General features: G+C 38.5%; 5 protein-coding genes across 9 annotated transcripts; 3 read left to right on the top strand and 2 right to left on the bottom strand.

The window, feature by feature from the left end:
- The first annotated feature begins 2,034 nt into the window (after positions 1-2,034).
- Positions 2,035-3,688, top strand: LOC104803697 (UDP-glycosyltransferase 76D1). Its single transcript, XM_010527714.2, has 2 exons — positions 2,035-2,604; positions 2,693-3,688. Exons 1-2 carry the CDS (start codon positions 2,151-2,153, stop codon positions 3,595-3,597), a joined length of 1,359 nt encoding a protein of 452 aa, XP_010526016.1. The 5' UTR covers positions 2,035-2,150; the 3' UTR covers positions 3,598-3,688.
- On the bottom strand, positions 3,232-5,016 carry LOC104803698. Of its 4 annotated transcripts, none has more exons than XR_770252.1 (6): positions 4,826-5,016; positions 4,249-4,420; positions 4,105-4,171; positions 3,682-3,947; positions 3,492-3,605; positions 3,232-3,323 (listed from the first exon to the last, which is right to left on the bottom strand). XR_770252.1 is itself a non-coding variant. In XM_010527715.1 (5 exons), exons 1-4 carry the CDS (start codon positions 4,831-4,833, stop codon positions 3,865-3,867), a joined length of 330 nt encoding a protein of 109 aa, XP_010526017.1. In that variant the 5' UTR covers positions 4,834-5,012; the 3' UTR covers positions 3,491-3,593; position 3,864. The 4 variants fall into 4 exon arrangements, 1 of the variants encoding a protein (XP_010526017.1); XR_770251.1 differs by having other exon boundaries at positions 3,492-3,593; XR_770253.1 differs by having other exon boundaries at positions 3,864-3,947; positions 4,826-5,015.
- A 706-nt stretch (positions 5,017-5,722) lies between these two features.
- LOC104803694 (probable gluconokinase) lies at positions 5,723-7,941 on the top strand. Of its 2 annotated transcripts, none has more exons than XM_010527712.2 (5): positions 5,723-5,866; positions 6,851-6,914; positions 7,004-7,046; positions 7,198-7,277; positions 7,378-7,941. In XM_010527712.2, the coding sequence occupies exons 2-5, from the start codon at positions 6,896-6,898 to the stop codon at positions 7,821-7,823; spliced, it is 588 nt and encodes a 195-aa protein (XP_010526014.1). In that variant the 5' UTR covers positions 5,723-5,866; positions 6,851-6,895; the 3' UTR covers positions 7,824-7,941. The 2 variants fall into 2 exon arrangements, with proteins under 2 accessions (XP_010526014.1, XP_010526013.1); XM_010527711.2 differs by lacking the exon at positions 5,723-5,866 and adding an exon at positions 5,908-6,240.
- LOC104803696 (cell division cycle 20.1, cofactor of APC complex-like) lies at positions 7,821-10,492 on the bottom strand. The gene is made up of 5 exons (XM_010527713.2): positions 10,031-10,492; positions 9,321-9,611; positions 8,958-9,227; positions 8,283-8,867; positions 7,821-8,174 (listed from the first exon to the last, which is right to left on the bottom strand). The coding sequence occupies exons 1-5, from the start codon at positions 10,127-10,129 to the stop codon at positions 8,031-8,033; spliced, it is 1,389 nt and encodes a 462-aa protein (XP_010526015.1). The 5' UTR covers positions 10,130-10,492; the 3' UTR covers positions 7,821-8,030.
- Positions 10,493-12,280: 1,788 nt separating this feature from the next.
- LOC104803693 (uncharacterized WD repeat-containing protein alr3466) lies at positions 12,281-14,061 on the top strand. Its single transcript, XM_010527710.1, has one exon. The coding sequence runs from the start codon at positions 12,402-12,404 to the stop codon at positions 13,800-13,802; it is 1,401 nt and encodes a 466-aa protein (XP_010526012.1). The 5' UTR covers positions 12,281-12,401; the 3' UTR covers positions 13,803-14,061.
- The last annotated feature ends 1,100 nt before the right edge of the window (positions 14,062-15,161 follow it).

Genomic DNA, 15,161 nt, shown 5'->3' with positions numbered 1-15,161 from the left:
AAGAGTGAATCGAGTAATTCTTTTAAAGAACTCTATATTGAACATTTGTATTCATTTTAAAAATATTAAAAAAACAAATTAAAAAACCAACAAAAATCAAAGTAATCTAAATAAAAATTGAATTACTAAATATTAGATTTTTTGGTTTCATTTATTTACTAATCAACAAAATCAAACCTAAACAAATCATATCATCCACCATTTACATTTCTAATAGTATAAAAATAAAGGCTTTTAAATTAAAAAAGAATCCTTTAAATGTTGTAAATTTCACTCATGTTGCATTAAAGTTTTAAGAAAGTCGATTCTATGATTATAAATTCATTCTATACCGGACCAGACCGAAATTATGGTCAATACCAAATATATAAGAAGTGATTAGATTTGATTAATATTAATACACCCAATCCAAGATTGGACGGGTCAGTTGATTCCCAAAACCTCCAACCCTCCTTTTCAATTCGGGCATCACCATTATTTAAAAAACGATGGGCTAACTTAAACGGCAAAATAGCAGAAGTACCCTTACTTTGCTACAAAGACTTCATGCTATACCCTTCAAAACCCTAAAATTTTGGAAAAAAAAATAAAAGGAACAAAAGACATAATTAACCCTCTCACAAAAGTAACGTGATACTCATCTCTTCATTTTGAATTCACCTATCTTGTTTTCATTCTTTGACAACTCTTCATTTTTTCTTAACTTCATCTCTCTACTCTTATCTTTCTCTCAACTCTTCCATTTTCTTTCTTCTCATTTCATTTTTATACATAGAAAAACAAACGAAAAATGATTATTTCGTTGAGCATATCTTCACCGACGACCTCATATCTTCTTCTTGAGTCGGTCTAAGACAGAACAAATGACAAGAACTGAAGGTAACCTCATTAATACATGAGATTGGTTTGATGCATAAACTTTGTGTTTTGTGCTTGCGTTTTATGATTTTTAGAGTGAATCGTGTGTTTTTTTTTTATGAAAATGAGATAGATGCATAGCAAATATGTCGAAGAATATGTAAGAGGCGCATATTAATTCCAAATATTTGTTTTGGTCACACTGGTCACACTAGTCACACTAGTCCCACTGGTCACACCGTTCAAAATTTGTTTTGGTCACACTGGTCACACTGGTCACACTGGTCACACTGGTCACACTAGTCACACTGGTCACACCGTTTAAAATTTGTTTTGGTCACACTGGTCACACTGGTCACATTGGTCACACTAGTCACATTGGTCACACTGGTCACACTAGTCACACTGGTCACACCGTACAAAATTTGTTTTGGTCACACTGGTCACATTGGTCACACTGGTCACACTAGTCACACAGGTCACACCGTTCAAAATTTAGTTTTGGTCACACTAGTCATATTAGTCATATTGGTCACAGTAGTTACACTAGTCACATTGGTCACACCGTTCAAAATTTAATTTTGGTCATACTGGTCACACCGTTCAAAATTTAGTTCTGGTCACACTGGTCACACCGTTCAAAATTTAGTTTTGGTCACACTGGTCACACCGTTCAAAATTTAGTTTTGGTCACACTGGTCACACTGGTCACACTGGTCACACCGTTCAAAATTTAGTTTTGGTCACACTGGTCACACTGGTCACACTGGTCACACTGGTCACTTAGGCACACTGGTCACACTGGTCACACCGAAAAATTTTAAAATTCACGCGAAAAATTCAACTTTTTGTGGTGGAGGGAATTTTAAAATATTTAAATTTTTTCCTAGGGAACCGAAAACTGTTCTCTCTCTCTTCTTTTCTGTCATTGGGACCCACGCCAATGGGTATTATGGGAATAACGTAATTATAAGGGTATGTTTTGAACTAACTTTTTTATTTATTTTTGCAGGGGCATGCCTTGAAGTCTTTGTAGCATAATAGGGGTATTTTTGATAAAAGCCCAACTTAAACGATGGGCTGGTAAGCATCCAATTCTCCGCATTTAGAAATCAACAAAGTCAACGTCACCAACGCGAATCCAGAAGCAAGATGCCCACTTCCGCGAAGAACAAAAAACTTACTAATCAATTCCCATTTGATTTGTTGCTTAAAAATATAATTTATTAAGCTACTAAATCTCAAAAGTTTTGTCAAAAAAAAAAAAATCTCAAAATCATAACACAGACGCCATGGAAGAGATCCGGAAAAGAATTGTGATGATTCCTGCACCATTCGAAGGCCACTTCCCTCCATTGATGAACTTAGCTTCAAACCTTTCTTCAAAAGGCTTTTCGATCACAGTGATCAGAACCCAATTCAATTTCCACGACATCTCCGATCGCTTTCCTGATTTCGAGTTCTTGATCATCCCCGACGGCTTGTCCGAATCCGACAAGTCTTCTCTCGGACTCGTTGACTTGATCTTGAAGCTTAACTCTGCATGTGGACCCCTCTTGAAGGATCTTCTGACAGTCCGAGATGATGTCTCCTGCATAGTTTACGATGAATTCTTGTATTTTCCCCGATCTGTCGCAGAGGATTTGAATCTTCCCAAGATGGTGTTTAGTGCTTCTTGTGCAGCCACTTCGATTTCAAGATGTGTTCTTATGGGACTGGTGGAAAATGGTTTACTCCCTCCTCAAGGTACAGCTGCATATTATCTCCTTGGTTCTTTGTTCCTGCCTGATGTCTCCGGTATGGAACCAAACAATGCTTTTTTTTCCTGTCGCAGAATCAAAATTTCGTCAGGAAGAGATCGTACCGGGTTTCCATCCCTTTAGATTCAGAGATCTTCCTACGACAGAATATGGTTCCATGGACAAGTTGATGACACTATACGACAATGTGAGCAATAGAAACACTTGTTCCGGAATAATACACAACACATCCTACTGCCTAGAGAGCTCATGCATCTTGCTTGCACTCGAAAAATGGAAAGTTCCCGTCTACCATGTCGGTCCTCTTCACAAAACTGCCTTCGCGACGCTGATCCCGAGCTCATTTCCCGAAGAAAGAAGCTGCATCGAGTGGCTCAACAAGCAAAAACCGAACTCGGTGATCTACATAAGCATGGGAAGCTTGGCCATCGTGGAAGAGGAGGAAGTGATGGAAATGGCTATGGGGTTGATGCAAAGCAAGCAACCCTTCTTGTGGGTGATCAGACCCAGTTCGATACCCGGATTCAAATCCATAGATTCGTTTCCCGATGCTTTCAAAGAAACAATTGAGGTTGAACGAAGAGGTTTCGTGGTGAAATGGGCCCCACAAAAGGAGGTAATTGAGCATGGATCCGTGGGAGGGATCTGGAGCCACTGCGGATGGAACTCGACATTGGAGAGTGTTTGTAGCGGCGTCCCTGTGATCTGCAGGCCGTATTCGGGAGATCAGAGAGTGAATACCCGTCTCATGACTCAGATTTGGCGGATCGGATTTGAAGTGGGAGGCAAGTTAGAGAGAGGATTGGTGGAGAGGGCAGTGAAGAAGCTCATGTTGGAACAAGAAGGTGAAGAGATGAGGAAGAGAGCCATAACCTTGAAGGAGAAAATACATGCCTCTGTCAGATTCGGCGGGTCTTCTCACGAATCATTGAATGACTTAGCCTGCTCTATCATGTCGCTACCATCGCCTTCAAGCTGAAAAACCAACTGAAACTCACTTGTAATCAATCAAATCAACCAAGTCCCTGTCGTAAAAAATCATATTGAAATTCTAGCTAAATACCGTAATTTCATGAGGAATAGGAATGCCCAGTTGCTAAGTAGGCCAATGAGCATGACATAAATACCTCGCGTCCAAACAAAAATCTTTCTCCAATTGCCATTTGCAGTTAATCCAAATTCAGGTGGCCACTTATCGGGACTTCGTGATTCAAGATAAAATCGAAGAAAAATTACTCAACATACCTCAGCAAGAACGGATCTTGGGCCCTTTTGGTAAGTTAAGCTGAGGACGTGAACTGTGTAAAGCTTGGATCGCTTGCTCGAAACCTGTATTTTACCGTGCATGTTAGCCATTATCTATACACCATCAATTATAAAATAACACACAGACAATCCGCTAAAGGGTGACCCGGGACATTTATAAACGGTTTGTGAATGCTCGAGTAGTTAATCAATAGGAACAGCTCGTTGAGATTTTGGCTACCTGGAACAGATTCAACTATGTGGCGGCTCTTGGCAGCTTCATCCCAGAATTGTTGAAACCTCCCATTCTTCAAAAGCAAACAACTTGTTAAAACATATGTCAGGTCAGGTGTTAGAAAAGATACTACCGGCCTGAGCTCCATACTTGCCATCGTTGTGTTTCCCAAATTGATTTTGGACAACGGGTTCTCAATAATATCATTTTCTTTGGGTTTTGAGTATTTTCAGACACGGCGGTTTGAGGATAATCAGTGTCTTGAACTGCTCCTCCATTTGCTGACAAGAATTGCCTCCAAACTATATGTTTGCGAAGCGACCTGACATCAACACAGAGCAAATAAACAATCAGTTGGGCAATGACAAATGAGAATTACTACGGATAATCACCCAGAAGAAGATATAACTTGTAAACCATCTCCGAAAAGCCAATTGACACCGTCAGAAGAACAACAATGCTATGTAATCTATGTACATGGACCTTCAAATTCAACCTCATCTGCACACAAAATTAACTTTTTCCTTTCTCGAACCAGTGAGCAAGAGTTCTGAAAACAGCTGAAGGAACAAGCCGAACAAATTTTATAGACTTTTTTCTCTACAATTCAAAAGCTACATAGATCGCTAAAACAGATGCTTATTCATACGATTTGAGTGCGACTAAACCAGAATTCGGTGGATTGCTTCAATCAAATCAAACAGCAGAAAGAACAAGGAAATCGAACCTGCTCATTGACGTAGTTCTCGAGATCGGCTAATATTTCAGGGATATAGGGATTGACAGCGATGAGCTGCTCCACCGCGTAAGAACCCTGTTGCTGCTGCGGCTGAACCTCTCTTCCCATCTCTCTCTCTCTCTCTGCGTCTGTTCCTTCGCGGCCGAGACCAATTTACCGGCTTAGGGTTTAAATTAAAACATTTGCCCAGTCCTTCAATGGAACAGGGGTTTTGGAGTTAAAAAAAAAAAAAAACTAAAAAAATTGATAATAAAGTTTTTATAAAATTAGTATTCTTAAATGTTGACAATCTAAGTTTTTCATATTCTTTTTTTTTTTGGAAAATTTATTTTCTCAATATGAGCGGAATAAAAAAAAATCGATAAATCAAACAAAAATTGAAAAGCGAAAACTTCATCAATAAAATCTGAACCGAAATGAATTAAAACTGGATCAGACAGTTCTTTATAAAACTAAATGTGTACATATTTTTAAAATCGAAATAAGAACAAGATCCAACTCGAATATCCTATAGAAATTGAATGGATCTAAACCCAAAAAACAAAACACGACGAATATAAAAATAATTGAAACCATTTTTTTGTAAGATGAATAATTAATCAATAAAACAGAAAACGAACCAACTCAAATGAATCCACTATATAAACGTAATGGTACTTATTTTTCTAAAATTGAAATAAATGAATCCAAATATAACTGAACTTATGCAGTGATTTCATTTATTTAAAATAATTTTGATTAAATTAAATTATATATAGTAAAATATCACTAAGATATAATCATAAATATTTTAGATATAGATGAACTCATAAACTATTAATTGAACTTTATGGACCTATTGTTAGTGATAAGAGGCTCGAATTGGCTTAATTAAGTCTCGTGTTTTTCTATTTTTTTATAAAAAAAAATTCACAAACTCCAATCCAATTGGGTCTTCTTCGGCATCTCTTTTTACATCTTCTATAAATTTATCGACTATCAAATCTGTTCGGACAATAACTCGTGTTCACCCACCCAGAGAAGATTTCGGTAAGTGTTTTTTTGTGTGTCTCGTATTAAATTTGTCAGATTTCGGTGATTTTTTTATTGAACTGCGGAAAGGTTACATGAATTTGGCCCCAAATATTTTTTTTTGTGGAAAAAAACAAACAGATTCTGATCGATTTGAGGATCATGTTTTATGTTAATGGGTTGATTGATAACACATCGGAGAAACGATGACGCAATTTTGATGATTGTTTACTGGTGATAATAACACCGTTCGTCGTTAATTTCAACCACGAAACCGAAGGCAATCACTCGGGATACCACAATGATGAACAGTCTCATGAATGTTGTCTCTGAACTTCTGGTGCTTGAACCTACGAATCCGGGTTATGGATTTGAAGCATTGTACAGAGAAGGTCTAGTTTTTCTCATGGGTGTTCTGTATTTGATCTTTCTAATGCATACTTCGTAATGTTGTTTATGCATGATCTTGGCTTTTTGCCTTATTAATCCATGGCATGGGCATGAAACAATGGTGTTATGATCGACTGAAACAATGGTGTGTTTTATTTTATGCATACTTCAGGCTTATAATGCTGTTTTTGAGCTTGGTTCTTGAACTTATGAATCTGAGACATGGGGTATGAAACACTGTACATAGGTTGCCGTCGTTTTCTGACGGTGTTTCGGTGAAGTGAACTGAAATGGCGACTTGGTTCCTCAACATTAGAATCCGAGTCTTGGGTGCGAAAGGCTGTACAAAGCTGTCGTAGTTTCTTTATTATTATGCATACTGATGTTTTATAATGCTGTTTAGGAGCTTGAGAACCCTGAGACATGGGTATGAAACATCGTACAAAACTTTACTAGTCTTCTGATCGTGTTTCTATGAACTGAAATGATGATCGTACAAAATTTTTGTTTCTTAAGAATCACAGACATTGGAGCGAAATATCGTGTATGATTTTACTAGTCATAGTTTGCTAATGTAACGTAAATGGGTTGTCTCTGTTTGTTGTTCCACAGACTGTTTTGTGGAGTAATCAAAGCCGATTCCTAATTTTACCAGTCATGTCGGGCGACCTCAATGGTAAATTTCTGCGTAATCTTGTGGACCACTGTCGTCCCCCCGACCTCTTCTTTTTCACTCTTTTCTGTTCTTGTAAACTGTCGTGACAGGAAAAGTCATTGTGATTATGGGCGTCAGTGGAGTCGGGAAATCGTAAGTTGTTTCTTTCTCTTCATAGTTGCTTCGACATATATGATGTGTACATGAATCAAGCAACTCGTGTTTCTTAGTACTGATCACAACAGTGAGAATTAGAGGAGGTTATGATTTCAGGTCTTCTTCTCTCCGTCCTTGCTCTTTGCAGCACAGTTGGTGAGATGCTAGCTAGGGCTATACATTCTGATTTTCTTGATGCTGATGATTTCCATCCTCCATCAAACAAAGGTAAGAAGAGACTAGGAGTATCTGCCAGTATGTTTACATGATCATATACCCGAATGATGTTTCTCGTATAACTGATATCCACATTGAATCCCATGTTCAGATAAGATGGGCCGAGGCATTCCTCTCTCTGATGAAGACAGAATCCCGTGGCTAGAAACGATACGTGAGAGTCTAAGAAAGCGTTTACTCGATGGAGAAACAGTGGCTCTTGGTTGTTCTTCCTTGAAGAAGCAGTACCGAGAAATTCTTAGAGCCGCTGACCCTGATTATAACCCGGGAAGCAATTCCAGCTCCAAGGTGAGGTTTGTTTTGTTGGAAGCAAATGAAGAGGTGATCGCTGCTCGGTTAGAGAAGAGAGCTGCCGAGGGAAAACATTTCATGCCTCCCACTCTTCTTCGGTCTCAGCTTGATTTGCTCGAGGTTGATGAGAACGAAGGGATATTCAAAATCAACGCGGTTCTTAGCCCTGATGTTATTGTCAACAGGATAGTCGAACTGACTTCTCTTTCCGCAGATTCCTTGAAGCAGATTGAAGATAGGATCTGAATTGAGTTTAATGGGGGTTGAAACTTGAACATATATTTACATTCTGTGCATACATTTGTTTCTTAATCATGCGTTCATGAAGAATGAATATGAAAGGAAGCTGTTTTCCTTCTAAGAATTCTATGAGAGCTATTTGAAAAGCTTGTACATCCTTGAGAATCTGAGGTATATTATCTGTACAATTCTTACTTTTGCATGTCCCACCCTTCAACGGATACGGTTCACATGGGAAAACGGCTCTGGGTTGGCTTTAGGAGCAGCTTTTGTGGTTGCCTCTGGAACTCCAAAAACGTTCCAGAACCTTAGGGTTTCGTCTCCGGCTGCCGAAGCGACAGTACAACCATCGGGACTCTGCAAAGAAGCCAACCAGTAACACGAGAGAGTTAAGGACACTAGGACATAAACCAAAATCATGGTTTCACTGTTAACAGAGTTACGGTTCAAGTGTTTCTTTTTTACCTGGGCCATGAACAGAACTCTTGATGTATGACCCGTGAGCTCAGCCATTTTCACCATGGATGGGTACTTCCAGAGTGTGAGCTGATTCTGTGTAAACCCATGTGAGCTAAGCAACTCTCTTTCGTTCTTGCTCCACAGCAAAGCACAAACCTGGGAACCAGTTTCCACTGAGTTCAAGCAAGCTCCAGTGTGTGTGTTCCAGAACTTGATGGTCCTGTCTCCTCCACCACCACCAGTTGCAAGCAAATTCCCTTGGAATGGACACCAAGCAAGTGCCTTAACCGCAGAAGTATGTTCCTCCAGCCTGTGCAGCCATTGGGTTGGCGTGCTTGAGGATGATACCATGGATCTATCCCATATGTGTACGAGGTTGTCATTGCCTCCGCTTGCTAGTTGCTGACCAGATCCAGACCATTTCAGCCCACAAATCTCTTGGCTATGGCCCCTATATGTCTCGACGATATGGGATCGGATCCTGACATCGTTGTTGGTTATCTGTCCATCCATTCCTCCTGTCGTCAGGATGTGATTGTTCCATGCCATTGATCCTACTCTTGATGTATGGCCACCACGCAAAGTTCTCAGCTGCAGTCAACACACATTGACTCAGGGCACATGATAGAAACGTATCGTTGAAGAAAATGAACCAGAAATCAAGATTTAGGGGATAATTACATGACGGTTGGATGCAGAATCCCAAAGCTGCACTTCAGAATTGTTGAGGCCGACTGCAATATGACGGCCATCGGGTGCCCAATTGACACTCGTGACCGGTCCCTTCTCGTCATCAACAGTCACAAGCTCGGAAGTGGAGCCATTGGAAGCATCCCACAAATAAACAGTTTGGCCCAAAGCTATGGCGAGAACATTCTCGCTGCCCCAATCCAGCAAGTTGAGGTAGAAGTCGTCCACGATGTCGGGGGCATCCAACGTTCTCTCAGATGTCTGTCATTACACAATTTCGCAAAATATGAACACATCGAACTTCCGAAAGGATGAATCTTTAACAGATCAATACGCATTTGCATATAAACTCACCTGAGGAATGTATCTACGGGGCTTCACGGATTTAGGCTGCTGTTGAAGAGAGGAAGAGTGGTCGGTAGGAAGAAGTTTGGCTGGAGAAGGAGGCTTGTTTCTGAAAGCGAGAATGCGGGTTCGGTTCATGTTGAATGTCTCAGCCAGTTGCTTCCTGTAAGCCTCTTTGGATGGAGAACTCACCGCTGCAGCGTTTGCCTCCACTTGCTCTTTTCCTTTCCTTCCTTCAGTCAGCATGTAGTGAGCATAATCGAAATCCATGGCTGACCTGTTTGGTATGAATCGGTCCAACTGTTGGAATACATATGTAGTCAGAATGTAGAACTTGCTCCAAGATATATTAAATACGATTTCATAACAATCCAAATTTAAAAGAATCAGTAAAACCCATGAACTTTGAGATTTGAGCACATTTAGGGAAGTTCCTTATTCCTGGAAAAAGATTCCATGCTTCTAAATCCAGAATCGATAACCACAAATATGCAATCAGGACTGGATCGGAACCATCATTTTTGAGATTTGAGCACATTTATGTTAAAACACAGAAAAATCTGCCTATGTACTGCAAAAACCATTGAACTGAAAATCGAAACACTAATTCTGGATTTACCGATTTGAAAATAGTAGAACTGGAACTCCGAAATTCAGAAACACAGAATCAACAGAGTCAAATTGCTGATTACGTAAGAGAGTCAAAGAAGATTACTTACGTTTTCCTTGGAATTTCTTCTGGGAAGAAACTGCTCTCGAAGAGGGCATCGAGCTTGCGCCTTCAAGTTCGAAGAAGTGTTCACCATACCTGCATCCATAACTAAAATCCAACACAAAAAAAAAAAAGAAACCACACAGAAACACAAAACCCAGATCGCAAAAGATTCTACAGATTCACGGGTTAGCAGAAAATATTAACAAATTCAGATAATCAAATAGGAATTAAACAAAAAAAACACCGATGAACTAAAAGGCTGAGACAAAAATCAATAAAATCAGAAGCAAATTGGTAAATCGGAAGCAGCAATGCAGAGCGAGAGGGTGAAGAGGAGAAATAGTCGATTATCTCTGGTGTCACGAAGCTGATTGATTGGTGGCATTGTAGAAAGACACTGTTATTTATAAGGATCTGAGGAAGAAGGAGATTTAGGGTTTTATGTTCGGCCTCAATTTTTGATTTTGTTTATGATTTTGGAAAGACATTATTTTCCCAGAAAGAGCCGTTGAGAATTAGGTTGACCAAAGTAACCCTTACATGATTCATTTTTTTCTTCCGTTTTTGCCCCCTAGAACACCTTCAGTTGATGTTCTTATTGTAGTTATTTCTTACTCCGTGTTTTAGATTTTAATTTTTATTAAGAAAATATTATTTTTAAAACTTATATCTAATCAGTTTTTAGATAATTTTTTTTTATTTTATATTTCCAAATGGGAATATAGATATGCAATGTAACTTCTCGGTGATGGTTTTGCAAAAATATAATTTTTTTTAAAAATTTAACTAGAAAAATATAGAAGGTGTGGAATATAGTCAAATCAAACTGAAAGGGTTGAATATAATTAGATTTTTATCATAAATTGGAACTAAATTTATCTCTTCGTACATTTTGCACGTCTGATTTTTTTTTTCCGAAGAAAAAAAATGTTTGAGATCACGTTGTTTCATCTATATAAACAGCAGACTAATTCTAATTTGTTTTTCTTTTAGAAGGATTCTTCATTCGCCCTTTTAATACGTAATTCTTTAGTGCATAATGAATTAAAATACAGGTAGCTTGAAGAAAAAAAACTTTTTGTTTCATGGTTGGATTATGTCAATTTCCATTCACATTCCACAAAAGAGCCCCATTTCTGTGTCATATTAGTTATATATTACTCAAAGAATACTCAAACAATTATACGAAACTAAAGATTAATTTAATATACATTCAATATAAATCACATCATGTATACACACACCAAAAATCCAAAAATAAAATGTGAATTAAAATGTGATAGACGGAAAAAAAAAAAGAGCCAAACCTTCATTTGAGAAACACTAAAACATTTTGTATCAAACAATATTTAGAATATAAACTAGAATCGATATTCACTACCTAATTTTGCATGTTATATATCGACCGATTAAAAAAAATCGAAATTAAACTCAAGCTTTGAATAGGGATATGTTTTATTTTGGGTTTTTTAGTTGTTGAATGGGAGGTGGATTTCAAAGTTTTTGGATTTCAAAAAGTGAAAAAACCGACAATCAAGTTTTTTGAAATTTGGTTTTCCTAAAAACCCGGAATTTTAATTAATGAAAAAAATCAACTAAAAACTAAAAACCACTTTTTTTTAGATTTATAAATTTTCAGGATCCAAAAGCCAAAAACCAAAAACTAAAAACCAAAAACCAAAAACTAAAGCAAAAAACCCAAAATAAAAACCAATACCAATCAAAGCAAATGATTTTGGTTTTTAGTTTTTGGTTTTTGACTTTTGGATTCTATAATATTTGAAAACTAAAAAAAGTAGCTTTTGATTTTTCTTTGATTTTTTCACTAAAATGGTTTTCCAAGTTTTTAGGAAAAGTAATTTTGTGAAAACTTGAATGGTAATTTTTTTTGATTTTTGGGTTCTAAAAACTCCAACCTTGTTTGTCTATTTTTTGCATCTAAAGGCAATAGTTTAAACATGACGTTGTATATTCACAATCAGTACAACAATTGATTTCCCATCTAATTTGGGAAAGCAATTGTAACAACAAAATTCATTTCACTCCTAATTAAAACTAAACCCTAATTTAGGAAAATAAAAATACCGAAATAATAGAAAGAATGATGCGTTTGAGATGTCAGTGTGCACAAAAAAAAAGTCCTAAAAATACGATAACCATTCATTTTCTCCGTCATTCTCCACCTTTGCTATATTTGTATCACAAACCAATTCCTCCTCCTACCTCTTTCTTATACTTCAAGCAACCATTTATCTCGATCTCATTTCCATTTCTCTTCTCCGCCGCATCGGCGAACCCTTTTCTTTCCTCCTCCTTCCCTTTCGATTTTCATACCGCAGTCGTCCCGAAAACGTTTGATCCGAAGGTGAGGAACCATGTTCGCGGAAACGGAGAGCATTCCGAGGGCAAAGTACGGAAACATTATGCACTCCGACCCGAATCTCTCCTCCACAATGCCCCATCAGACGGATGAAGAGTACGGCCTTCGAAACAGCAGTGCCTCTGCGGTTGGTGGGGCCATGTTTGACAGAATGAGCTGTGAGGGCTCGCCTATGATGATGTCACCTTGGAACCAGGCCACGCCATTCACACAGACTCAATGGTCTAGCGTTGGAGAGGAGAACCTCCCTCAGAACGGGCTTATCGGGTCGCTTGTTCGGGAAGAAGGTCATATCTATTCGTTAGCAGCCACGAAGGACCTCCTCTACACCGGCTCCGACAGCAAGAACATTCGTGTTTGGAAGAATCTGCAGGAGTTCAGTGCGTTTAAATGCAACAGCGGGTTGGTGAAAGCGATAGTGATCTCGGGCGAGAAGATCTTCACGGGTCATCAGGATGGTAAGATTAGGGTTTGGAAAGTGTCACCTAAGGTTCCTAGCGTGCACAAACGTTCCGGGACACTTCCTACTTTGAAGGATATATTCAAAGCCTCCCTCAGACCAAGAAACTACGTTGAGGTGAAGAAAAACCGGACCGCCCTTTGGATCAAACACGCGGATGCTGTCTCTTGTCTGAGCCTAAACGAAGAGCAGGGTCTCTTATACTCAGCTTCATGGGACAGGACAATCAAGGTGTGGAGGATATCTGATTCGAAATGCCTGGAATCGATCCCAGCTCATGAAGACGCTGTGAATTCTGTGGTTTCGACAACTGATGCTATGGTTTTCTCTGGATCAGCTGATGGGACGGTTAAAGCGTGGAAGAGGGATCAACAGGGGAAATACACGAAGCACACGCTCGTTCAGACACTGACGAAGCAGGAGAGCGCGGTCACAGCCTTGGCGGTTAGCAAGAACGGAGGCGCCGTTTACTTCGGGTCGAGCGACGGGTTGGTGAACTTCTGGGAGAGGGAGAAACAACTGAACTATGGAGGAGTTCTGAAGGGACATAAGCTCGCAGTTCTCTGTCTAGAAGCCGCAGGTTGTCTCGTGTTCAGTGGGTCAGCTGATAAAACCATATGCGTGTGGAGGAGAGATGGAAAAATCCACACATGCCTGTCCGTGCTGACGGGCCACACCGGACCGGTCAAGTGTTTAGCAGTGGAAGCAGACCGAGAAGCCATTGAACGTGGAGATCAGAAGTGGATCGTTTACAGCGGAAGCCTGGATAAGTCTGTGAAGGTATGGGGAGTTTCAGAAGCATTCATCGACATGAATCAGATGGGAATGATGCAGCAGCAGCAGCAGCAACAGGTTATATCTGATTCAGAACCATTCATGTCTGATGGCAGCTTCTCTTCTTCAGCTGGTGGAGCCAGCAACCACCGGAGGCAGTGATCGTCATCCAAAAAAAAAACCCTAACATGGCATCATTTCTAACATTTTAATTGCTCGAAGAAACTTGGAATGAAAGAGAGGCAACGAGTAGTATTTGTACACTATGGTATGGTGTGTTGGGTTTAACGTGTTTTTATCTTTTTTTGTTTCCTTTTCGCAATGTTGTAACACAAGGAAAAAGACTTTGCGTGTAATTTTTCGTGTATTAATGATAAAAAAAATGTTAAAAAATGTAATTCTTTCTAAGGATAATATTTCATTGTGTTGTAAAGTTTGTCAAAATTACAGATTTGTTTTTTTTTTTCGATTTTATAATGTAGTTTAGGTTTTAGATTGAATTTAGGATTTAGCTTTTAGAAATAAGACTATATATACTTCGTCTATTCACACTAAAACTCATCTATTATAAAAAAAATAGAAAATTTAGTATAGATACAACAATTTTTTTTATCAACTCTCAAATTAATACACAAATTTTTTTTTAAAAAAATATACTTTCATGAATTTTTTTCTGACTTCGAAAAAAACTATACGACATAAATGCTCTACGATGATCTATAAAGGATAACCTTTACATCGTCAATAGATTCATTAGAAGTTCATGTATTTATTTAACAAATTTTAAATGTTCATTTTTTTTTGCGATATTCCCTTACCGAAAAATAAATGTGCAATAAACCTAAAGTAACGGATAATGAAGAGTTAAGAAAAAACCACAAAATTTTATCTAAAATTAACCAATATTAACTATATTGTGAACAATAAACTGAATTCATCTCACGCAATTTCTACTCTTTGCTCCATATTTGCTTCTGCATATTTGAGATTGATTCGAATTTCCAACAAACTCCCCATTGGATCAAGATCTACACATCATAATCATACACTTCAGAAAAACAATCTTGAAACTTCGATATATTCTCGAGTGTATATTGTCCCATCTTGACCTCTACACATGTGTTTCCTTAATTCACATGTCTTTTCTTGAGTCTGCAACTTGCAGGTTTACTGTATTGAGGTGTAAACACACGTTAAGGACGAGCATGGGAATGAGTCTGAGACCTGGACATGTTGTTTGCAAGTGAAGGACGGAGATAATACATCTGACATGGACCGTACCAAATCTAACACAGATCATGCCAGAACAATAGAGACCTAGGTCGGCCCGAGCCAATGCGAGATCAAACTGATTCTAGCTCACGGATATATTCTTAGAGACTTGACACTGTCAGTTTCAATTCTAACTCGGACCGTACCAATCTTAACCCAAACCAAGTTGCTTCAATGTGTGCTTTGGCGTTTTTCATCTGAAATTTGACACGAACCATGTTAAATCTAAAATGACCCAGATCATCTTTA

This window comes from Tarenaya hassleriana, unplaced genomic scaffold (assembly GCF_000463585.1).
Source record: "Tarenaya hassleriana unplaced genomic scaffold, ASM46358v1 Cleome9, whole genome shotgun sequence".
Taxonomy (NCBI): Eukaryota; Viridiplantae; Streptophyta; class Magnoliopsida; order Brassicales; family Cleomaceae; genus Tarenaya; species Tarenaya hassleriana.
Note: the sequence above shows the minus strand (reverse complement) of the source record. Positions and strands in the feature narration are given on the sequence as shown.

What these genes read in the sequence shown, in the direction of transcription:
- LOC104803693 (XM_010527710.1), top strand. Translation starts at nt 12,402, where the DNA reads ATGTTCGCGGAAACGGAGAGCATTCCGAGGGCAAAGTACGGAAACATT.
- LOC104803694 (XM_010527711.2), top strand. Translation starts at nt 6,169, where the DNA reads ATGTTGTCTCTGAACTTCTGGTGCTTGAACCTACGAATCCGGGTTATG. An exon ending in TGAAGCATTGTACAGAGAAG is followed by an intron (nt 6,241 to 6,850) that starts GTCTAGTTTTTC and finishes GTTGTTCCACAG; the next exon opens with ACTGTTTTGTGGAGTAATCA. An exon ending in CCATCCTCCATCAAACAAAG is followed by an intron (nt 7,278 to 7,377) that starts GTAAGAAGAGAC and finishes TCCCATGTTCAG; the next exon opens with ATAAGATGGGCCGAGGCATT.
- LOC104803698 (XM_010527715.1), bottom strand. An exon ending in GGGAAACACAACGATGGCAA is followed by an intron (nt 4,172 to 4,248) that starts GTATGGAGCTCA and finishes TTGCTTTTGAAG; the next exon opens with AATGGGAGGTTTCAACAATT. An exon ending in CATAGTTGAATCTGTTCCAG is followed by an intron (nt 3,948 to 4,104) that starts GTAGCCAAAATC and finishes GGTAAAATACAG; the next exon opens with GTTTCGAGCAAGCGATCCAA.
- LOC104803696 (XM_010527713.2), bottom strand. Translation starts at nt 10,129, where the DNA reads ATGGATGCAGGTATGGTGAACACTTCTTCGAACTTGAAGGCGCAAGCT. An exon ending in CCCGTAGATACATTCCTCAG is followed by an intron (nt 9,228 to 9,320) that starts GTGAGTTTATAT and finishes GTGTAATGACAG; the next exon opens with ACATCTGAGAGAACGTTGGA. An exon ending in ATTCTGCATCCAACCGTCAT is followed by an intron (nt 8,868 to 8,957) that starts GTAATTATCCCC and finishes TGTTGACTGCAG; the next exon opens with CTGAGAACTTTGCGTGGTGG.
- LOC104803697 (XM_010527714.2), top strand. Translation starts at nt 2,151, where the DNA reads ATGGAAGAGATCCGGAAAAGAATTGTGATGATTCCTGCACCATTCGAA. An exon ending in TGGTTTACTCCCTCCTCAAG is followed by an intron (nt 2,605 to 2,692) that starts GTACAGCTGCAT and finishes TTCCTGTCGCAG; the next exon opens with AATCAAAATTTCGTCAGGAA.